General features: G+C 46.2%; 1 protein-coding gene across 1 annotated transcript in view; it reads left to right on the top strand.

Annotated features, from left to right (window-relative positions):
• ATP10A (ATPase phospholipid transporting 10A (putative)) overlaps positions 1-24,652 on the top strand; it is a 174,927-nt gene that overhangs the window by 108,278 nt on the left and 41,997 nt on the right. The window contains 4 exon segments of the mRNA XM_030873088.3: positions 6,064-6,149; positions 22,673-22,779; positions 23,160-23,291; positions 24,295-24,425. Of these exon segments, the coding sequence (XP_030728948.1) occupies positions 6,064-6,149; positions 22,673-22,779; positions 23,160-23,291; positions 24,295-24,425 (456 nt within the window).

The following is a 24,652-nucleotide window of genomic DNA, read 5'->3' on the forward strand; positions in this document are numbered from 1 at the left end:
GTTGCGGTGCGGGGGCTTCTCGTTGCGGTGGCTTCTCTTCTTGCGGAGGACGGGCTCTAGGTGTGTGGGCTTTAGTAGTTGTGGCATGTGGGCTCAGTAGTTGTGGCTCGCGGGCTCAGTAGTTGTGACTTGCGGGCTCTAGAGCGCAGGCTCAGTAGTTGTGGCACACAGGCTTAGTTGCTCCGCAGCATGTGGGATCTTCCTGGACCAGGGCTTGAACCCTTGTCCCCTGTATTGGCAGGCTGATTCTTAACCATTGCACCACCAGGGTAACTTTTTTTTACCACCAGGGTAACACCACCTATGTAACTTTTTTATGATAAAAAATAATGTCTCTTCTTTAATGGACTATAAATGGCCTTTTTCAGACATCACTTCTTCTGTTTTAGGATGGAGACAGTCCACTTTTGCTTTTACAGAGTATTTATTAGTCATTCATTTAATGCAGTGGTCCCCAACCCCCAGGCCGTGGACCGGTAATGGTCCAAAGCCTGAACCATCCCCCACCCAACCCCACCCTACCCCCATCCGTGGAAAAATTATCTTCCACAAAACCAGTCCCTGGTGCCAAAAGGGTTGGGGACCACTAATTTAATGCAAATGTGAAACACAAGATTGATAACAGAATTTTGCACAGCAAAGGAAACCATAAACAAGATGAAAAGACAACCCTCAGAATGGGAGAAAATATTTGCAAATGAAGCAACAGACAAAAGATTAATCTCCAAAATATACAAACAGCTCGTGGAACTCAATATCAAAAAAACAAACAACCCAATTAAAAAATGGGTGGAAGACCTAAATAGACATTTCACCAAAGAAGACATACAGATGGTCAAGAGGCACATGAAAAGATGCTCAACATCACTAATTATTAGAGAAATGCACATCAAAACTGCAATGAGGTATATCACCTCACACTGGTCAGAATGGCCATCATCAAAAAATCTACAAGCTATAAATGCCGGACAGAGTGTGGAGAAAAGGGAACCCTCATACACTGTTGGTGGGAATGTAAATTGATACAACCACTATGGAAAACAGTTTGGAGGTTCCTTAAAAAACTAAAAATAGAACTACCATAGGACGCAGCAATCCCACTACTGGGCATATACCCTGAGAAAACCATAATTCAAAAGGACACATGTACCCCAGTGTTCATTGCAGCAATATTTACAATAGCCAGGATGTGGAAACAACCTAAATGTCCATTGACAGGTGAATGGATAAAGAAGTTGTGGTACATACATACAATGGAATATTACTCAGCCATGAAAAGGAACGTAACTGGGTCATTTGTAGAGATGTAGATGGACCTAGAGACTGTCATACAGAGTGAAGTAAGTCAGAAAGAGAAAAACAAATATCGTATATTAACGCATATATGTGGAATCTAGAAAAATGGTACAGATGAACCTATTTGTAAGGCAGGAATAGAGACGTAGATGTAGAGCACGGACATGTGGACACAGTGGGGGAAGGAGAAGGTGGGATGAATTGGGAGATCAGGATTGATGTACATACACTACCATGTGTAAAATAGATACCTAGTGGGAACATGCTATAAAGCACAGGAAGCTCAGCTTGGTGCTTTGTGACGACCTAAGGGGGTGGGATGGGGGGGTGGGAGGGAGGTCCATGAGGAAGGGGGTATAGGTATACATATAACTGATTCACTTCACTGTACAGCAGAAACTAACACAACATTGTAAAGCAATTATACTCCAATTTTAAAAAAGAAAAAGAATCTTCCTGGTGAATCAAACATTCATTCAGCAACTGGTCTGGGCACTGCATTCGATACCAGACTCCCCTGTGTGGTTGAACCAGGGTCATGATACCTGCGCAGGTAGCTGTTCTACCTGAGAGGGTGCCAAGTGTCAGGAGGATGTGGGAGCTGGGCATCTTTGGAGGGAAGAAGGAGGGACCACAATCTGGGGTGACTTGGCCCACAAGGTTCTCAACTGCCACAGTTTCTAGAGAAATACAAGTTCAAAGGCAGGGGCCAGGGCTCTCCCCTGTGTCACCACCCTGCCTCTTCTTTCCCACCTACCTAATGAGGTCAAATCACTTCATCCAAAGAAGCTTGAGAAATGTTTGCAGCAGAAACCATGTGCATTTTATTGCCAGTAAGGTGCTTGTTTGGACATGTAGGCTCTGCAGTGAATGATGTCAGCTGCACTTGGCCCAAGATGCCGGGTGTGCTGTGGCCAAGCTGCAGAGAGAGTGGGTGGCATGGCTGAAGGCCTGCTGGTGTGACGGTATCCTCGTGGATCATGCTGCTTCTGCAGCGCCTTCCAGTACCAAGGCCATTGCAGGCGGTGGGGTGGGGATAGTTAGAATCACCTCTGCATTCATGGAACTGTGAATTCACAGAGCTCCGGAGATCTTGGAGAGCCAAGTCTAAATGCCAAGAGGTCTGCACTTCTTAATCAGAAGAACTAGGAGTAAATCCCAGGGCTCCTGATTTTTTTACTCCGGTTTTCGGTGAACTGTACTAACTACATCCAGGGGCATTGCTGAAGATGGGAAGGGGGTACATTTAATTGACATATGTTTTTGAAAACATTCAAACTTTGACATGTTTGTTTCTTTGGTAATTTCTGTGGAATCAGTTCTACACTTTCTGGCTTATACATACGTTATCTTTTCTTGTTAATGCAAGATAGTCTTGGTGAGGTCGGCGGCTGAGCTGGATGTCTGAGAGGCCAAGGAGCTTCCCTCACTTGCTCCAAGGTCTCTTGACCTTGGGCATGGTCCTTAATTACCCCACATTAAAGGTAGTTTGAAAACCAACCTCACTGTGGTGCTGTGAGTGGTGGTGAACACCACTTAGCACAATGCCTGGCAGTAGGTGACCTATAAAACATTGTAGTGTAATTGATGATTATGATATAGATAACGGTACAGAGGTGCCCTTGGGTGAGTTAAGCATGAGGCTCTCTGTATTTGTGCTGAAATTCCTGGATCTCTGAGCTAGGTGCTACTTGATGATTCATCTGTTTCTTCCCAGTCAATTGTCAATGATTGTTTATATTTGCTTTCTTTAAACTTTTTTTTTGTGGTAAAATACACATAACAACAAAAGTTGCAATTTTAACCCTTTTTTTTTGTTGTTGTTGTTTTTTTAGATAGAGTCTCTTTATTGCTTTGAACTTTTCTTTTCTTTTCTTTTGTTTGTTTTGCGGTACTTGGGCCTCTCACTGTTGTGGTCTCTCCCGTTGCGGAGCACAGGCTCCGGACGCGCAAGCTCAGCGTCCATGGCTCACGGGCCTAGCTGCTCCGCGGCACGTGGGATCTTCCCGGACCGGGGCACGAACCCACGTCCCCTGCATCGCAGGCGGACTCTCAACCACTGCGCCACCAGGGAAGCCCCTCTTTTCTTTTCTTTTCTTTTCCTTTTTTGGCGCGCTGTGCGACTTGCAGGATCTTAGTTCCCTGGCCAGGGATTGAACCTGGGTCCTCGCCAGTGAAAGCACAGAGAGAAAGTGTGGAGTCCTAACCACTGGACCACCAGGGAATTCCCCATTTTAACTTTTTTTTAAATGTACAGTTCTGTGACATTAAGTACATTCACATTCTTGTGCAACAATCACCACCATCCATCTCCAGAACTGTTTCATCTTCCCCAACTTTTTGTCTGCTTTTTCAAAAAATGGAGTTAGCATGCTTGGGATGGAAGGATAGACTGGACCTTCTGTCCATGCTCCGGTACCAGGTCAACAGAAGGTTGGCTGTTGGATGACTTGGGCACTACCTTGAGGCCAGTTTGGCATGAAGGAGATGGGTAGATGATTGGATGGAGTGATGAATAAATATATTTCTTAAATGGGGTTATTAAGAAATTGCCAATTACTTTGGAAACAATCAAGATAAGTAGAATTTTCTCATCCAAAAGGTGTGCTCTGGACATGAAACCCTTTTTAAATGGGAAACTCAGAGATGGTCTCTGTATTAGTTTGTTAGGGCTAGGAGTGGCCCAAACAACAAATTTATTTTCTCACAGTGCTGGAGGCTGCAGAGTCCAAGATCAGGGTGTCCACAGGGCTGCTCTCTTTGAAGCCCCTCTCCTTGGCTTGTAGATGGGTGTCTCTTCCCTTTTTCTTTTCACAGTCTTCCCTCAGTTTGTGTCTGTGTCCAAATTCCCTCTTCTTATAAGTACACCAAGCAGATTGTATGAGGGCTAACCTTGATGATCACATTTTACCTTAATTATCTTTGAAAAGACCCTATGTCCAAATACAGTCACATTCTGAGGTACTGGGGGTTAGGACTTCAACGTATGGATTCTGGGGGTGGCGTAAGGAGACACAGTTTAACCCGTAACAGTCTCTAAAAATCCCTCCAGCTCTAAAAATCCTCCCCAGTTCCAGACAAAGCAGAGGCCAGGCATCCCATGCCCTGGGGATGCACATTCCCCAAGGCACATGGTTATTAGTAGAACATTACCAATGCAGCTCTGAAGCCCCAGAGACAGAATGTTCTACCGTTTCTGAGCCATGCACATTACATTTTTCTTAGAGAGAAAGAATCATAAACAGAGACAGAGTATTTTAAGTCTACCCTCCCTGTCTGCCAAGAATAACCCTGGTGTGCTGCAGAACTCCCTCCCTTCATGGCCGTCCTGGGCACTGTATCTGCAGATGTCTGCTCTGGAAAAGTCAGCCAACTGGCTTCAAGAGAAGCACAAGGCTTGAAATAAACACTGCTTCTCCAAGCATAGCCTTACTCTGGAACAGAGCCAGAGGCCATTTCAGTCCACGGAGAGAGGGGCTGATGGTTAATGAAACTTCAGGAAGAGCCTTTTAAAATGGCACTTTCCTTTCAGCTGTTGAATTGAGCTACTACTATTTAGTGAGTTCTTTTAATGTACATGCTATACGGGAAAACAGTCAGGACAGACTTTTGAGTCATTGCCTTTACAGCCGTATCCTGTCCCAGGGAGGGCATTGTTTTGCTGGAGTAATAGTTATCTGGGTGAGTATCAACAATGTTTATGGTATTCCTTTGATTTTTAACCAGTTGCACTTCCTTTTTTTTTTTTTTTTTGCGGTACGCGGGCCTCTCACTGTTGTGGCCTCTCCTGTTGCGGAGCACAGGCTCCGGACGCGCAGGCTCAGCGGCCATGGCCCACGGGCCCAGCCGCTCCCCGGCATGTGGGATCTTCCCGGACCGGGGCACGAACCCGTGTCCCCTGCATTGGCAGGCGGACTCTCAACCACTGCGCCACCAGGGAAGCCCCAGTTGCACTTTTTTTGTGACACCATGCTTGCGTGAGGAAAGACAAGTCCTTTTTTTTTTTTTTTTTTTTTTTACACCACGTGTGACACTCATGGAGAAAAGAGAGTGGCCAGCCTGATCAAAGCAAGCTGATTTTTAAAAACCCATAAATGTACTCAGTTATTTACACTAAAGACATATTCCCGGTATTTCTCTCCTCCCTCCCTACCACCCCCCTCCTCTCGCCCCTTCCCTCTCCCCACTCCTCATTTCTCCACGCGAGCCAGGCCTTGCTTCATCTATCAGTGCCAAATTCTAAGTGAAGGACTTTCTTTGTGGGGAGCTGTCATTTTTTCATCAAGCAGAATAATAAAGAAATTGGTGGCTGACACATTGATTATTTAACTGTTTTTCCCCAAATATCTGTGAAGAATTTTTAGCGCACATTGAGGAAGTGATATTTTTATTCTAAGTTCCTATTTTCCAGATGGAATCTGCTTCTCTAAATCTGTATAGAAAGTTGGAAGGTGCTGGTCTGTCTCAAGAAACTCACTCATTCCTTCCCGTCACTAGTGGCTTCCCTCTTATACCATATGTGCTTAATTTGCATTAGAGCTACAGTTCTATGGGCTCACTGTCATTCACTGTAAAAACAAAGATGCACAGGCCAAGTGCTCTGTGTGTGGTGTGTGTGTGTGTGAGAGAGAGACTCTGCACAGGTTACAAGGCAGAGTCCTTCTTCATGGAATGTTCCTGCTGTGGGTGGGAGACAGAGAAGCAAGTGCCTTTTAGATGGACAGGCTGAGCTCAGATCTCTCTAATGTGTATGTGCTATTATTTTAGGTCTCCGAATTCAATCCTTTGACGTTCACCAGCGTAATCGAGTGTGAGAAGCCCAACAACGACCTGACTAGGTTTCGTGGGTGCATGTGAGTATCAGACCTCTGCCTGGGCTTCCCCTTCTGTTTGACAGACTACATGTACATATGCGGTCAACCCTTGAGCAACACGGGTTGGGGGATGCCAGCCCTCACCCAGTTGAAAATTCACATGGTCAGTGTCAATGGGGGATTGGTTCCGGGACCTGCCAGGGATACCAGAACCCACGGATGCTCAAGCTCCATAGTCTGCCCTCTGGATGTGTGACTCTGCATCCATGGACTCAGCCAATCTCGGATGGTGTAGTACTGTGTTTATTGAAAAAAACCTGTGAATAAATGGAACTGCGCAGCTCAAACCCGTGTTGTTCAATGGTCCACTTTGTATAGTATAGTACAGTACTATATGTATATATTCTTTGCCACTTGGTGCAGCCTTTGAGGAATGTTGCCCTGCACCTGAGCTCATGGGGCTGCTTGGTAAGAGCCTGTCAGCAGTAGAAGTTTGTCAGATCCCCTCCCTCTAGCAGCCAGAGAAGGTGGGGACGTGGGAAACAAGGTTGACTACATGTGGCCCCATAAATGTAAGCACAGGCCCCAGGCAGGAGGAGCCTGCCTGGAAGTTCATTCCTTCATTCATGCACTCAGCCATTGAACAAGTATTTGCTGAGCACCTACTGTGTGCTAGGCTCTTTTCGAGGCTCTGGGGATAACACAGTGAACTGAATAGAAAAGAAATTTCTGCCTTCATGTTTATTTCACTCTAGTTAGAGAGACAGTAAACAAAATAAGAAGTCCTAGAACATGTTAACTTGTCCAGCTCCTTGCTCCAAAACAGAGAGACAAGAAAGGTAGATGAATGACATTGGATTGGCCATCTGTTGGTCCTTGTTGAAGCTGGGCTGGGGGTACATGGGAAGTATGGATGGTATCTCTGCTTCTGTGAATAGTTGGAAATTACCGTAATCGTGTTAATAGTTGTGCACGACTTGGCTGGGCAGTGTGGGGAAAAGGGAGGAGGGAGAGACAGGGTGTAGCGTGGAGTTGTGGAGCTGCCTGCTGGGGGCAGTGGGGGTGCTCCCCCACAGAGGGAGCCAGCTGTGTGGGCATGAGCCTGGGGGCCACAGGTGTGACCTGGAGAATTGGGGCCTCCCACGGCCATCCAGCTCTGAGGGCCAGCTGACCAGGATGCTGCTTAGCGGTCCAGGTGCAGCGTGGGTGCCTAGGACACACAGGTAACACAGGTGCTCTGCTCCTGGAGGGGCTCCACTGCTGAGAACTTTTGGTGTGAGGTCAAGTCTTCTGCTTTGCTGACATGTCCAGCAATGTTTCCTTTGCCCAGCACACAGCAGGCTTCCCATCATGTTGCGGGGCACGGGGAGAGTCAGTGAATGAAAAGTGTGAACAGCGAAGGGCCAGATACTGCCTGTCACCTGCTGAAATTGCGGATACTTGTCTGAGGATCGACTAGAACTTGAAAGTGTTAGATCACCCCTTAAAGGAACCAGTTAAAGGAGAGTAAAAACTCATTAGAAAAATACTAAAATGTCATCTGTAAAATTTGGGGGAAGATACTCAGCCGTCCGTCCGAAACTGGTCTGCTGTGGGTTTCTCAGCCCCTGTGGCCCCCCTGGGCTTCACACACGTGGCACCGTCCTCTGCACCACCCCAAATCTCCTGGGTCAGGCAGGCAGAACAGAGCAGATGCTGGATCCACAGACCCTGAAATGACTACTGTGAAGGAGGTGGAGGCAGCCTCTAGGGAGAATGTTCTGTGGACATTCTTGCTGATGGGGTAATTTTTTGGTGCCCACTCTCCCAAAGGAAAAAGCTAGACCTCCTTCTCCTGACTATACCCTGGCCTGTGCTCTCCTGCTCTGTGGGACCTCTGGAGCCCTGTTCTCAGACCACTCCTCACACTCTTGTTGCCTGCCCAAGACTTGGATTAGCGCTGCAGGGGGTTTAGCCCCAAGTCAGCAGCTCTTGGTCCTGCCCTTGGGAGCTACCTCTGTGTTAAACAAGGGTATTGACCAAGTCTGGCTTAGTGCTGAGGCTGGCAGACTCTGGAGCCCACGCTTTCCAGCAAGATAGCTCTGGCGAACTACTGAACATTACTCATCTGTATAATGGGGAGAATCCAGGAGCCCCCTTGTGTCATGGGTGCAAAGCTTTGTCAATTTAATACATGGAAAGCTTTCAGAAGGGTGCGTGCTTAATAAACATTGGCCACTATTATGGTCATTGCTGCTGTTGTTAACATTTCTTTGACTATATTACTATATAGTAATATATTATTACTATCATACTATAGAGCAGGGAGAGAGACAGGTCAGGAGGGAGGCAAAGGCGAGAACTCAAATGTTCCCTGGGGAGGGGGATACAGTGGAAGAGGAGGCTGGGAGGATGGTTTGTCTACTATATATGGATCATGGGGAGCTATAGGTGGAGGAGAGATGGGGTTTGGGATTCACTGCATTTGAGGAGCTGGCGAGTGCATTCGGTGGAGTGACAGAAAAATATCTATGTGATAGGAATTCAGGGGAGTAGGTGCTAAAGACACAGGTTTGGGGAACCTCTGTCTAGAGGTTGTGTTTGAGGACGAAGAGACACCAGACCAACATGGGACAGAAGGCAAGAGAGAAAAGGAATGAAGACAAAGCAATCCCAACAGGCAGGAGCAGGATCCCTTGGGGATGTGGTTCCAAAGGCAACGCCCAGTGGAGGAGGCCCAGAGGGACATTTAGGAAGGAGTTCTGCCAGATGCTGGACTCCACAGGAACCTGGGAAAAGGGAGGGCCGCACTGTCGGAGCAGAGCCCAGATTATAGGAGATGGAAGAGGAATTGTACTTTCAACCACTCTTTCTAGAAATGTGACTTGAAAAGGAGGGACAGGGCCAGAGATGAAAACCTCCAAAAAAGAAGAAGGACACTTGTTAGGAAGAGAGAAGATAACAGAAGGCCAGGCTGGAGATCTCCGTGGGGACCTCCATGCAAAGGGATTCAGTGATCTGGGAAAGGGGTGTCCCTTGGCCCCTCGCCCACCTGCAGCCCCTGCATTGCCTCCAAGCTGGCCCTCAGCTGACTTGGTGCCCCAGCTGCCTCTTTCTTGGGAAGACGGCCTCAAGTGGATAGCATTGTGCCTATGGCCAGCTAGGCTGACTTGGCCGCTCAGAGAGATGCTGCCAGCAAGTGTTCCCAGCATGCATCCTTCTCACTGGCACGTTGCCCAAGAAAGGCAAGAAGGGCAACTCTCCCCAGGTGAAACCTCTTCCCGCTCTGGTTCAACCTTATCATGCTTTCTCTTACTTTTCCCAGCAAGCCATCCTGCCCTGAGGCTCATGCTATAGAGCCCGGCCAGTTCAGGCCTCTGAGTGCCTAAACCTCCATGCGTTTGTGACTTGCTCTCTCTACTAGGTGATATTTGGGATTTGCTACAAGAATGTCAGGGTGCAGACAGGCCCCTCTCCCAGCTAGGCCTGTCCAGCCAGGAGCTCTGGAGTTTGGGTGTTGGTGGCAGTGTGTTAAAAGCTCTTCCCTCCGTGACTCGGGCTGAAGTCTCCAGGAAGAGTGCTGAGGGGAGGAGAGGGAAGGGCAGGTGAGCAGAGCCTCTGGGAGAGGCCTGGTCACCTCAGGTCCTGAGTCCTGCCTCTAGGCAGAAGGAAGGAAGGAGTCCCCAGCCCCGCTACTGGTCCTGATGCTCAGGGGTGGGGCTAACCTGGGTGGTAGAGCTGAGATTTAGACCCAGGGGGTAGATCAGCTGCTGAGCCAGTTCCCTGGTTTGCTGGCTCTCACTGTCTGCTCCTGGTGGCTTTCCTTCAGCCTAAACTCAGCTGCCGCCCTGTAGCCTCACTCACACTGGAGAACCCAGGACTATAGGCCACTGGACAGGCCATCAGATTTCACTCTTATTTGGACCAGTCCATCCAAACTGGAAACCTTAGCTGTTTGCAGCTGGAGAACTAAGCTTGCTTGGGGTCGTACCAAGAAGTCCCAAGCCTTAGGAAAGTTATCCTGTGTTTCCGAGCCCCGGCTTCCTCCTAATTCTGGAGAGAACAGTGGCTGACATTGAATGGAGTGAAAGACACAATGTGAATCAGAGCACTTCGTGCAAGAGGGTGGTGTCAGCCATGGTGTGTGGTCCCCATTGGTGTGAAATGTCCACAGTAAGAATATCTTGAGAGGCAAAAAGTGGATTCGTGGTTTGCCACGGTTGGGGGGTGGGATGGGAATGGGGAGTGACTGCCAGTGGGTACAGGGTTTCTTTCTGATGAAAACATTCTCAAATTAGCTGGTGGGGAGCACTGCACAAGGCTGTGAATATAAAAAACCCTGAACTGTACACCTTAAATGGGTGAGTTGCATGGTATATGAAATATAGCTCAAGCTGTTAAAATAAGAGTGTCAGGTGCATCATTATTCAAGTGCACTTTAATGCCCACTAGTTTTTAATGCAATTCCTGTAGTTAAGCACTTATGAAATCGTCAGAGACAGGAGCTGGAAATAACATTGTTCCCCACCTCTTCAGCTGCCCTGGGCCCTGGCAGCCCAGAGAGCCGCTGTGGATGGGGGCTCTGGCTGCTCAGGGCACCCTGCTTAGCTCGCTCAGCAACTCCAGGGCAGGACGATGTAGGCTTTGAAGCCACCAGTCAATCAAACATTTTCACTTACTCCTAAAGAATAAATAAAGCAAAGAGATTGGTTGGTTTCATCATCTGATGTGAAATTCCATTTCGAGCTATAAAGCCAGGCTCCATTTCTTATCCTAAGTCCTCCATGGAGCGGGTTCTGGGGTCCCTCCCCGTGGGCCACAGAGCCTGCTTGACCACATGAGGCTTCAGGACACTGGCTGCCATCCAGAGCCCAGGGTGTGCTTGTTGGGGCATCACCCCTGCCCCATCCCGGCAGATGGCATGCTCCAAGACTGTGGTCACCCCAGGACACCTGGCAGTTCCCCCAGCCCCCCAGCCCAGCATCTGGATGGAGCTCTGTGTGGGTTTATATCCAAAATGTCCTCACTCCCAAGGACCAGGCTTTGAGACGAATTGTAACTGCATCAGCCAGACTCTAAAATCAGAATATTTTCATTTTACCTTAGCACCTTTAACTGATATTTACATCTCAACAAAATCTAACATTGGCACAAAACACAGTCGGGTCATTTCTGTACTTACATAGATAAACAGAAACCTGAGCAACTATTATTTTAAAGAAAATGATGCCTAGGACTCGGCAGTAGAGAAGGGGTTATCTCTCCTTCCATCCTTTCTACCTGTGTCAGTCGGATCCCTTCTGGAAACAGATCAGATGCTCAAATTTGAATGTGTGGGGCTATTAGCCAAGGGTCCATTTCTGCAGGAGGGGCTAGGGCTTAAGGCAGCCACAAGGGTTAGGAGCAGCTGAGCTGTGGTCACCGTGAGGCCCAGTGGTCCCGGGGGGGTGAGGGGAGTGGCCCCGGGGGACTCATGTCCAGGGGCCGCCTGGGAGGCTCACCACCTTGGTTGAGGGACACAACCAACCCAGCACTCTCTCCTAGGAGGAGCCGAGACACGCTCCCATCCTCCCTCGCCTCTGTCCACGCCTCTGGTTTCCTTCTGACATCCCTGTGGGCTGGACCACCCCAAAGCTAAGGGCCAGGCAGCCTCAGCATTTGCCAGGGACTGGGGTGGGCATGGGGTGCAGGATGGAAGAATATGCGAGGAGCCCGTCTTTACAAGCAGAGAGAGGGAAGCACAAAATATCGCAGAGTCTCCTGGCTGTGGGGTCTGGTGAGCTTAGTGTTAGCAAAGCATCTTCCTGAGGGCTGTAAAATGTGAGCCCAGGGTAGCAGGCCAAGCTCCCCAAGGCAGGACGCGCTGGGCCAACAGGCAGCGTGGGTAGCAGGATGTGCAGCATGGGTGGCCGGGGCCGAGAGCCTGCACAGGATGGGCCCGCCCAGGGCGCAGAGTGGCCGTGTGTGCCAGAGGAAGTCAGAGATCCTGCAGGATGCTCCCAGGAGAACTCAGCACTCAAACCTGCACCCTGAAACATCGGTCGGTGCCTGGGTGAGAAATGGACAGGAAGGGCCAAGGCTGGTGGCATCCAAGCCACAAGGGGTGCGTCGAAGGCTGCAGTAGGGAAATTTGGAAGCCTGAATTAGGGCAGTGATGCACAGAGAGTGTGAGAAGAAGGTGGATTAAAGAAATAGCCAGTGAGTAGCGGATTCAAGATGGCGGAGGAGTAGGAGGATGTAGAGTTCATCTCTCTCTACAGATGCGTCAGGAATACACCTATAGATGCAACAGTTTTCACAGAACACCTGCGGAGAACTAGCAGAAGACCTTGGACACCAGAAAGGACTATAAAGGTCCCTGCATAACTGTGTAGGATAGAAAAAAAGAAGGGAGAAGGAGGAGGAGAGGAAGCTGGACGGGACCTGCATCCCGGGGTGGGGGAGCTGGAGCAGAGGAGAGATTCCCGCATTCGGGGAAACCCCCACTCCAACGGGGAAGCCCCATCTCTGACGGGGAATTCAATTGGGACAGAAGGGATGCATTTGAGGCTGTTGGAAGAGGGTGAAGTGGCCAATCTGTGGCAGACGGGACAGAGTGAGAAATAGACAGTCTGTACATCCGTTCGTGGGTGTGCAGGGGGGCTGGGAGCTGGTGTGTGGGGATTGGAGAGCAGACCCAGAGCGAGAACTCCTGTTGGCTGTGGGGCGATGGACTGAAGGGATGGAATGGAGGAAATCCACAGCAGGAAATGCCTACGGAGGAAGACCGGACTGCCATGGAAACAGGGCATTTCTGCTGAGTCACACGCAGGGGAAGGAGCCACTGTTGTAGCCTCTCTCTCCCCACACGACAGAGCCTGCCGACGACAATAAAAGAAGCACACTCAGAGCTGGCCCTCACGCGCCTGTAGCTGGGCACCAGAAAAAGCCCTCACTATGGCCATATCTCTTGCACCCGTGGCTGCTGGCTTTTTTGTGCATTTGGCGCTGCCAGGGCTCTGCGATCCAAGTAGTCATACCACCTCTTTGCCTGGTCCTCACAGCGACTGACCCAAGAGCTTGAAGGCAGCCTCAGGACTGGACAACTGTGGATGGACCTCACACAGAGGTGGGGATAAAACCAAAGCTGAACCCCAGGGACAGGGTGGCTAAGGAAAAAGGTCAAAAATCTTTCTATCAGCTGTACAAGCTGAAGATTAAATCCCCACGAAGCTAGGTAGTCCCTGCGTCTGTGGAATACCTGAGTAGGCAATGAGTGTTCCCACAAATGAAACGGTCTAGCTCTGGCAGCTATGGACTTTGGGGACAGCACATGCAGGAATCAGGCCAGATCAGAGTCTGAGTGGTCCCCAGAGCACCCACAGCAGGTCCAGAGACCAGCCCAGAGGCAGAGGAGAGGCTCTTGGGGAGGCGGAGGTGGGCTGTGGTTCATGGTATGTGCAAGGACACTTACAGCGGAGACCCCAGGGAAACATAATTATTATTATTCTATTTGTTTTGATTCATTCTGTCGTTGGTTCTAGCTTTTGTTGTTTTGGGGGTTTTTTGTTTGTTTGTTTGTTTTTTCTTTCTCTTTTTGTTTGGTGGTGGTGGTTTAGTTTTTTTTGGTTTCTTGGGATCTGCATGTTTTATAACGTTTATTTTTTTATTTATTTTTACTTTGCTTTTCTTTGGTTCTGTGTTCTTTTCCCTTATTTTTTCTTCTTTTTCTTTAATATATTTTTTCTTTCTTTTTTAAAAATATATTTCCATTTCTACTTTGCTTTTCTCTTGTCCTGTGATTTTTCCTTTTTTATTTTATTTTATCCTATTTTTTTAAATCCTATTTTTTTTAATCATTTTAATCAGTTTTTTCTGTTTCCTTGCTTTATTCTTCAGTAGGCACATTGCTTTGGTTTTGTTTTTAGGTTATGTGTTTCTGTTGGTTCTAATCCTAATTGTTTGATTTCGTTTTTGAGTTCTTCTATTTGTCTGGTTATTCTCTTGCTTTTTGTTTTATTTGGCTCTGTTTTTGTTTTTTTTACATATGTGTTTCCTTGTCTCTGTTTTTGTTTGATTGATTTTGTTTTTACCATTTCTCTGGGGTTTTGTTTGTCATTTTTAGAATATATTTTCTTTTTTTAAAATTTCTGTTTCTATGTTGCCTTTCATTTGTTCTTTCTCCTTTCTCTTTTTCTCTTTTTTTTTTTATCATTTTCATTGGTTTGTTTCTTTGCTTCATTCTTCCGTTGGCACTCTGCTTTGATTTTGTTTTTTGGTTTTGTGTTTTTGTCAGCTTTCTTCTTAATTGGTGGATTTCATTCTTGGGTTCTTTTGTTTGTCTGGTTGTTCTCTTGCTTTTTGATTTATATGGTTCTGTTTTTGTTTCTTTTGTGTGTGTTTCCTTGTTTCTGTTTTTTTTATTTTACTTTTTACCATTTGGGGTTTTTTTAGTCTTTTTTTTTCTTTTTTGATCACCTTTATTGCTGGGATGAGCAACTTGTGGGGTTTGGTCCCTTGACCAGAAATCAGGCCTGAGACTCTGGTGGGGGGAGCACCAAGTCCAGGATGCTGGACCACTAAAGAATTCCCAGCCCCAGGGAAGACTAATCACCGAGAGCTCTCCTGGAGGCCTCTATCTGAATCCAGACCCGGCTCCACCCAACAGCCAGCAGCTCCCAGTGCAGGACGCCTCACACCAAACAACAAACAAGACAGGAACACAAACCCACCTATTAGCACACAGACTACCTAAAGTCATGCTAAGGTCACAGACACTCTGAAACACACCACCTGACACGGCCCTGCTCATCAGAGGAAAATGACTCAGCTCCACCCACCAGAATGTAGGCACCAACTCCTCCCATCAGGAAGCCTACACAAGACACTGGACCAATGCCACCAATGGGGGCAGAGAACAGAAGCAAGAGGAACTATGACCCTGCAGCCTAGGGAAAGGAGAGGATCAAATACTGTAAATTAGACAAAATGAGAAGACAGAGAAATATCTTACAGGCAAAGGAGAAGATAAAAACCCACAAGACCAAATAAATGAAGAGGAAATAGGCAAACTACCTGAAAAAGAATTCAGAGTAATGATACTAAAGATGATCCAAAATCTTGGAAATAGAGAAAATACAAGAAATGTTTAACAAGGACCTAGAAGAACTAAAGATCAAACAAACAGTAATGAACAACACAATAACCGAAATTTAAAATACAGTAGAAGGAATCTATAGCAGAATAATTGAGGCAGAAGAACGGATAAGTGAGCTGGAAGACAGAGAGTGGAAATAACTGTTGCAGAGCCGAATAAAGAAAAAAGAATGAAAAAAATGGAGGACAGTCTCAGAGACCTCTGGGACAACATTAAGTGCACCAACATTCGAATTATAGGCATCCCAGAAGAAGAGAAAAAAAGAAACGGGCTGAGAAAATATTTAAAGAGATTGTAGTTGAAGACGTCCCCCAAATGGGAAAGGAAACAGTCAATCAAGTCCAGGAAGCGGAGAGAGTCCCATACAGGATAAACCCAAGGAGAAACATGCCAAGACATATATTAATCAAACTAACAAAAGTTAAACACAAAGAAAATTATTAAAAACAGCAAGGGAAAAGCAAAAAATAACATAAAGGGAATCTGCATAAGGTTAACAGCTAATCTTTCAGCAGAAACTCTACAGGCCAGAAGAGAGTGGCACAATACATTTAAAGTGATGAAAGGGAAAAACATACATCAAGCTTTAAATGACACATTAGACTAGATGGACTGAATTGATATTTATGGGACATTGCATCCAGAAACAACAGAATATGCTTTCTACTCAAGTGCACATGGAACATTCTCCAGGATAAATCACATCTTGGATCACAAATCAAGCCTCAGTAAACTTAAGAAAACTGAAATCATATCAAGTATCTTTCCCAGCCACAATGCTCTGAGACTAGATATCAATTACAAGAAAAAAACTGTAAAAAGTACAAACACATGGAGGCTAAACAATATGCTACTAAATAACCAAGAGATCCCTGAAGAAATCAAAGAATAAATCAAAAATACCTAGAAACAAATGACAATGAAAACACGACCCAAAATCTATGGGGTGCAGCAAAAGCAGTTCTAAGAGGGAAGTTTATAGCAATATAATTCTACCTCAAGAAACAAGAAACATCTCAAATAAACAACCTAACCTTATACCTAAAGAAATTAGAAAAAGAAGAACAAAAAAACCCCCAAAGTTAGCACAAGGAAAGAAATCACAAAGATCAGATCAGAAATAAATGAAAAAGAAATGAGGGAAACAATAGCAAAGATCAATAAAACTAAACGCTGGTTCTTTGAGAAGGTAAAGAAAATTGATAAACCATTAGCCAGACTCATCAGGAAAAAAAGGGAGAAGACTCAAATCAAAAGAATAAGAAATGAAAAAGAAGTTACACCTGACACTGCAGAAATACAAAGGATCATGAGAGACTACTACAGGCAACTATATGTCAATAAAATGGACAACCTGGAAGAAATGGACAGATTCTTAGAAAGGCACAACTTGCCAAGACTGAACCAGGAAGAAATAGAAAACGTGAACAGACCAATCACAAGCACTGAAATTGAAACTGTGATTAAAACTCTTCTGACAAACAAAAGCCCAGGGCCCGATGGCTTCACAGGAGAATTCTATCAAACATTTAGAGAAGAGTTAACACTATCCTTCTCAAACTCTTACAATATAGCAGAGGGAGGGACACTCCCAAACTCATTCTATGAGACCACCATCACCCTGATAACAAAACTAGACAAACATATCAAAAAAAAGAAAATTACAGGCCAATATCACAGATGAACATCCTCAACAAAATACTAGCAAACAGAATCCAACAGTACATTAAAAGGATCATACACCATGATCAAGTGGTGTTTATCCCAGGAATGCAAGGATTGTTCAATATATGCAAATCAATCAATGTGATGCACCATATTAACAAACTGAAAGATAAAAACCATGTGATCATCTCAATAGATGCAGAAAAAGCTTTTGACAAAATTCAATACCCATTAATGATAAAAACTCTCCAGAAGGTGGGCATAGAGGGAACCTACCTCAGCATAATAAAGGCCATATACAACAAACCCACAGCCAACATCATTCTCAATGGTGAAAAACTGAAACTATTTCCTCTAAGATCAGGAAGAAGACAAGGATGTCCACTCTCACCACTATTATTCAACATAGTTTTGGAAGTTTTACCCACAGCAATCAGAGAAGAAAAAGAAATAAAAGGAATCCAAATCAGAAAAGAAGTAAAACTGTCACTGTTTGCAGATGACATGATACTATACATAGAGAATCCTAAAGATGCTACCAGAAAGCTACTAGAGCTAATCAATGAATTTGGTAAAGTAGCAGGATACAAAATTAATGCACAGAAATCTCTTGCATTCCTCTATAATAATGATGAAAAATCTGAAAGTGAAATTAAGAAAACACTCCTATTTACCATTGCAACAAAAAGAATAAAATATCTAGGAATAAACCTACCTAAGGAGGCAAAAGACCTGTATGCAGAAAATTATAAGACACTGATGAAGGAAATTAAAGATGATACAAATAGATGGAGAGATATACCATGTTCTTGGATTGGAAGAATCAACATTGTGAAAATGACTCTACTACCCAAAGCAATCTACAGATTCAATGCAATCCCTATCAAACTACCACTGGCATTTTTCACAGAACTAGAACAAGCAATTTTACAATTTGTATGGAAACACAAAAGACCCTGAATAGCCAAAGCAATCTTGAGAAAGAAAAACTGAGCTGCAGGGATCAGGCTCCCAGACTTCAGACTATATTACAAAGCTACAGTAATCAAGACAGTATGGTACTGGCACAAAAACAGAAATATAGATCAATGGAACAGGATAGAGAGCCCAGAGATAAACCCATACACATATGGTCACCATATCTTTGACAAAAGAGGCAAGAATATACAATGGAGAAAAGATAGCCTCTTCAATAAGTGATGCCAGGAAAACTGGACAGTTACATGTAAAAGAGTGAAATTAGAACACTTCCTAACACCATACACAAAAATAGACTCAAAATGGATTAAAGACCTAAATGTAAGGCCAGACACTATAAAACTCTTTGAAGAAAACATAGGCACAACACTCTATGACATAAATCACAGCAAGACCTTTTTGACCCACCTCCTAGAGTAATGGAAATAAAATAAAAAATAAGCAAATGGGACCTAATGAAACTTAAAAGCTTTTGCACAACAAAGGAAACCATAAACAAGATAAAAAGACAACCCCTAGAAAAGGAGACAATATTTGCAAATGAAGCAACTGGCAAAAGATTAAGCTCCAAAATATAAAAGCAGCTCATGCAGGTCATTATCAAAATAACAAACATCCCAATGCAAAAATGGGTGGCAGACCTAAACAGACATTTCTCCAAAGAAGACATACAAATTGCCAACAAACACATGAAAAGATGCTCAACATCACTAATCATTAGAAAAATGAAAATCAAAACTACAAAGAGGTATCACCAGTCAGAATGGCCATTATCAAAAAATCTACAAACAATAAATGCTGGAGAGGGTGTGGAGGAAAGGGAACCCTTCTGCACTGCTGGTGGGAATGCAAATTGATACAGTCACTATGGAGAACAGTATGGAGGTTCCTTAAACTGAAAATAGAACTACCATATGACCCAGCAATCCCACTACTCGGTATATTCCCTGAGAAAACCATAATTCAAAAAGAGTCATGTACCACAATATTCATTGCAGCTGTGTTTACAATAGTCAGGACATGGAAGCAACCTAAGTGTCCATCGACAGATGAATGGATAAAGAAGATGTTGCACATATATACAATGGAATATTACTCAGCCCTAAAAAGGAACGGAATTGAGTTATTTGTAATGACATGGATGGACTTAGAGTGTCATACAGAGAGAAGTAAGTCAGAAAGTGAAAAAGAAATACCGGATGCTAATGCACAGATATGGAATATAAAAAACGGTACTGATGAGCCTAGTGCCAGGGCAGGAATAAAGACGTAGATGTGGAGAATGATCTTGAGGGCATGGAGGGGAAGGGGAAGCTGAGACAAAGTGAGAGAGTAGCATTGACATATATACACTACCAAATATAAATGGCTAGTGGGAAGCTGCTGCATAGCATGGGGAGATCAGCTCGATGCTTTGTGATGAGCTAGAGGGGTTGGATAGGGAGGGTGGGAAGGAGGCTCAACAAGGAGGGGATATGGGGATATGTGTATCCATATAGCTTACTCACTTTGTTGTACAGTAGAAACTAATACAACATTGTAAAGCAAATGTACTCCAATAAAGATACCAAAAAATAAAAAGGAATAGCTAGCGAAGGGGGCAAAATCGAAAACTGATGTCTGTGTGGATATAAAAATAAGGAGGGGAGTCAACAATGGCAGCAAGGGTGCTGGCCCATGTGTGACCAGTCAGTGGTGGAGCTTCGGCCAGCAATGGAGCAGAGAAGAGACCCAGGTCTGGGGGCTAGAGGTGATGTGACCTAGGGAGGGGCGGCTGCAGGTTGCTGTCCAAGGTCCCCCTTCTCTTGCATCACAACCATGGCACCTTGCACCTGTGTCTGGACATATGGTTGATTCTCCCTAGCACCTCCGAGTGCTGGGACTTAGAAGGACAGAACTGACATGCAAGCCCATCAGGAGACACAGCCTCTCTTGAGAAAGAACAGCCAGGCAGGAGTTTATTAGCTGAGCCCTGTCACGTCCTGCATGTGGTATTTCCCAGGGCACTTTTGGACAGTTTCTATTTAGAAGAGATTGTTTGGATGAGTCAAACAATGGGGACTTGAACTAAAGGAGCTCTTGTACGTGGCTCAGATTAAATGTTAAGGGATGTATCCGTTTGCTTGGGCTGACACAGACCCTGCAGCTTAAACAACAGAAATGCATTGTCTCACAGTTCTGGAGGGTGGAAGCAAGATCCAGGTGTCAGCAGGACTGGTGTCTCCTGAGGCCCTTCTCCTTAGCTTGCAGACAGCCGCCTTCTCCCTGTGCCCTCACATCATCTTAACCTCTGTGCTTGTCCGTCTCTGTGTCCAAATATTTTCTAAAAGAGACAGCAGTCATATGGGGTTAGGGCCCATCCATATGACCTTATTTTAACTTAATTACCTCTTTAAAGACCTAACTCCAAATGCAGTCACATTTTGAGATACGGGGGTTAGGACATCAACATATGAATTCTAGGGGGGACACATGTCAAGCCATAAGACAGAGGTAGGTGCTGAGGGCAGTGTGATGGGCTCATATTCTCTTGCACGTCTTCCTGGAGTCAAGCCTCATGCCTGCTGGGTCCTGGGCCTATTCGCCCTTAGCAGGGACTTTCCCCCTTAGGAGACCAAGGCAGCACTTGCACTGCCAAGCACCTTTAGGGTGACGCCGTTCTCCAGCCTTCCTCCCCTTCTGATGCAGGGAGACTCACTCAGAGCACAGCCCCCATTGCCATTTGTATGCCGCTGGGGGCCTTAAACAGGCCGATACACCTGCTGTGATCAGTTCTGGTCTGGCTTGGTCTGATTAGAAAGCACAGTAGTTACTGAAAGGTGTAGGTCACATCAAAGGAAGCTTAATGTAATACCTTTTCTTGTTTCTGTTGAGTTCATCTCTTCTTCTGAATAAGCATGACTGGTTTGATTTAGATGGTTCATCCTTGACTGCTGTCCCGAGAAATGGTTTCCATGTGCGGCTGTTGCGGAGAGAACCGTGGCGGTGGGCATTCTCTCACTCCTGACTCGGGAGCTGGGTTTTGTGTGTAACGTCTCATGCACTCGGACCTCTTGACTCTTTAGCTGGCACTGAGGTTTCCAGTCTTGAATCTCTTTTTAAAGCAGAACTTTATTCTGGAATTGCCACAAGGTGGGGGGGAGGGAGAGGGCATCACACAGTGTTGATTGGCCCTCCTCCTGCACGTTCCTTTGCATGAGTTCTGCAGAAGAACCAGTGCCATGTTGGTAAATAACAGGCTTGCAGGAAATGCGTCCCCCCAGCATGGTGTTTTGGGCTTTTCTTTATTGTTTAGCTTCTTTTCTTCACCATAAAATATATTGATTTCCCTGGTTGTGAAGAATACAGATTGTGTCTTAGGTTGAGAGGCAGCCCCATCCCTCATGCAGGTGACCAGGGTCCAGAAGTGGCAGGAAGTGCTGTTTTCCTGGAACCCTTAATGGCTTCTTCTGACCTTGTACCTCTCCAAACTAGCTCTGCTCGCTGGTCAGTGGGCACTGCTAGGAGCTGGTGGGAGGGGCGACACCTGCAGGGATCCTTGGTGACTTCAGAGAAGGAGTTTGGGCTGTGGGTGTGTGTGGGAGGGCTGGGGAGGGCTGTCCACATAGGGTGTGAGAAGGTGGCTTCTTGGAAGGCCCTCCTCTTGGAAGGCAGGTGGCACTGCCTGATTGATGTAGGTTAGGCAGGGCCCCTGCTCTAGTTCTGAAAGCCTCCAGGGCCTCCCCTTGTGACCTATTCGTCAGGCTCCCAGGACCTCATCCACCCCAGTGTGGCCCTAGCACACTCCTGACCAACAGGGGTGAGGGTGCGGCTGCCATTAGTAGGTCAAGAGGATGAGTTTGAAAAGCAGTTGCTTAAACGTGGGATATTCTCTGAATCTAAATAGCAGTGAAACCAAATGTATAAAATTGTATCATGGAGTTTACCACATTTCAAATTTAACATGCTAATATTTCTAATAATTGTGTGACTTTTAATAAGAAAAACAGAATGTAGGAAATATTGCTGAAATCAATATGATCCCCTTTTCTAGAGAAATATTTGTACCCTTGTGACAACATGAGGTACTGGTGAGGAGAAGTGTTCTCTGTGATGATCAGGACATGGGCAGAGATCACCTGGCAGGGCCTTCCTGGGCCAGCTTTCCAACTCGGTCCCCCAGTTCCCGACTCTGCCCTCTCTAGCTGTGGCCAGACCTTGTGGCATGAAGCCTACAATGGTCCTGGTACCAATTCTGACGTGTGGGTTTTTCCCACACCAAGCTGGGTGTCCCACAGTCTAACTCAATTCTGATGCTATCTACCTGGGGAGAGCGTCAGATCCCACAGGTGACAGGCTCAGTCCTGTGTGTCAGGAACAGCCGGTCTCGAAGACCAAATGTTAGAACAAAAGATGTTCCTAGTGCTCTGATCACTTAGGAAATTACGAGAATTTTAGGAGCTCTGTGCCAGGAACTGGAGTCAAAGACTAAATGTTAGAACAAAAGATTATCCTAGGACTTCTATTTACAAAGGTGTCAGGAGCCCTGTGTCAGGAACCGGGGGCAGAGATAAAATCATATATTTCTTATTTCACAAAGCCCGTGGGCAAAATAAACGAACAAACATCAGGCTCTGGAGGGGCTTCTAGAAGCCCAGTTACTGGTGAGTGCCAGCCCCATCTCAGCTCTTGCAAAGGTCCACTGAGACCCTCCACCCCTCCCCTCCCCAGCCCCGGGTCTAGGCCTTCCTTCCCAGAGCGGTGCTGCTTGAGCTGTGAGGCCATGTAAGCACCCACGTGACACATGCCAACTGTTCCATGACAGCATACACAACAACGGGAAAAAGGCTGGGCTCTACAAAGAAAACCTGCTGCTTCGAGGCTGCACCATCCGAAACACAGAAGCCGTCGTGGGCATCGTCATCTACGCAGGTAGGTGCTGCGTGTCACGTGCTGTCTGTGATGGCATTGGCTCAGCATGGTGGGCTGGCTATTCCTGGACATTGCTCCTGGTTGTTTTGGGTTTTTCCTGATTATCAAAGTAGCATAAACCCATTGTAGAGAACCAGGAAAATAGATGGACGCAAAACGTCTAATAATATCTGGACCAGAAGTGTTCTTAGCATGTTAGCCTATTTCTTTCTGTGCATTTCCCCGTGGTGGTTACATAGTTGAGATTAATTGTAGAGCCTACTTTTCTGACTGAACTTATCCCATATGGATCATTGGATGGCAGCACCCTTTTCCAATCCATGGAGTCAGCGTAGCCCGTCCCTTTCCTGCTGGGCACTGACTCACCGCCTCCCCCGCAGGACATGAGACCAAGGCTCTGCTGAACAACAGCGGGCCCCGCTACAAGCGCAGCCGGCTGGAGAGGCAGATGAACTGCGACGTGCTCTGGTGTGTCCTCCTCCTCGTTTGTATGTCTCTGTTTTCAGCCGTCGGTAAGTCTCCTCAGAGGTCACGATGAGTGGGCACTGCTGGACGGCTGCCGGGGGCCCCGGCTGGGCTGTCTCTGTCTCCTTCTGACCCAGTGCTCTAATTAACACACATTTGTCACTGGCTTGGACTCAGGGGATGTTTGCATTGGCAAGGCCACGTTGAGACGTTTCGATGAATGAGCTCCGCAAACTAGTGTTTTTCGAATTGGCATCTTCTGGGGTGGAAGAACGGCTTAATCATGCCTCCTGTAATGATTCCAATGGAAAGAGTGATACTAACCTGGTGATAACAGGAATCAGAGCAGTAGAAGCACAAATGCTACTATTAGGGACTCTGTGAGAAGAGGGAAAACATTATTTGGGTCCCAAGAAGGGGCTAGCAGTTAGGCTGTGTGCAGCCTGGCGCCCCCAGCTTCTGGTGGCCTCCAAACCGGCATGCTGCTTTGGGAGTGCCTGGCAGGGAAGCGCGTGGACCTCCAGGTAAACGACCTTCACCGTGTCCCGCTCAGCTGCCATCACACACCAGACAGGTGTGACATGGTCTTGGAACTCAGTGGTAAAAGGCACTGGTATACGGGGCATGAAAAGGGCTCTGTCATCATTTAGGTGTGGGGCTCAGTTGAAATAACGTGTGTTGCTGTTGGCTTTTCAGAGTCTGTGAGATGTGAATTTTGAATCTCTAAGCAGGGACAATTACAGGCAGTATTCAGAGCCTATTGAGACTGGTGTTTAGTGAGGCATTGGGAAATTCCTTTCTGGGATTTCTCGTTGGCAGCTACCAGCACACGTCCAATTCCTGTGTTATGACCAGTGGTGCTATTCAGTACCAACGATGGGAAAGGCCGGGGTTGAGGCAGAGTCCAAGTCCCGGGGCCTTCCTTCCAGTGCTCTGATTGTAGTGCCAACAATACCGTGGGCTTTTGCTTTCTTAGGTGGCCAGGTGGGCTCATAAAACCCGATGTACTTGTGTCAGGTGAATGACGTTCCTCTTTGAACTTTGCTACAGGACATGGACTATGGGTGCAGCGCTATCAAGAGAAGAAATCATTATTTGATGTCCCTGAGTCTGACGGCACCTCTTTATCCCCAGTCACAGCTGCAGTTTATTCGTTTTTGACAATGATAATAGTTCTGCAGGTAACAGTACTAAGTTCCATATGACAACTGCTTTACTTTTCTGATGAGAACTTTGAGTCATCATAGTCTGCTAAGAACTTCCCACAAATTCTGCACCTGGGAGGAGCACAGGTTCATCTGACAAATGTGTTACCTTTTGTTTTCCCACCCGACTTATCTAAAGGATCTTTTCTTGGGTGCTTTTCAAGTTAAAATTCTCCTTTTCTATTCTTAAGATTTTTAGGCTC

The sequence above is a fragment of the Globicephala melas genome, chromosome 2 (assembly GCF_963455315.2).
Source record: "Globicephala melas chromosome 2, mGloMel1.2, whole genome shotgun sequence".
NCBI lineage: Eukaryota > Metazoa > Chordata > Mammalia > Artiodactyla > Delphinidae > Globicephala > Globicephala melas.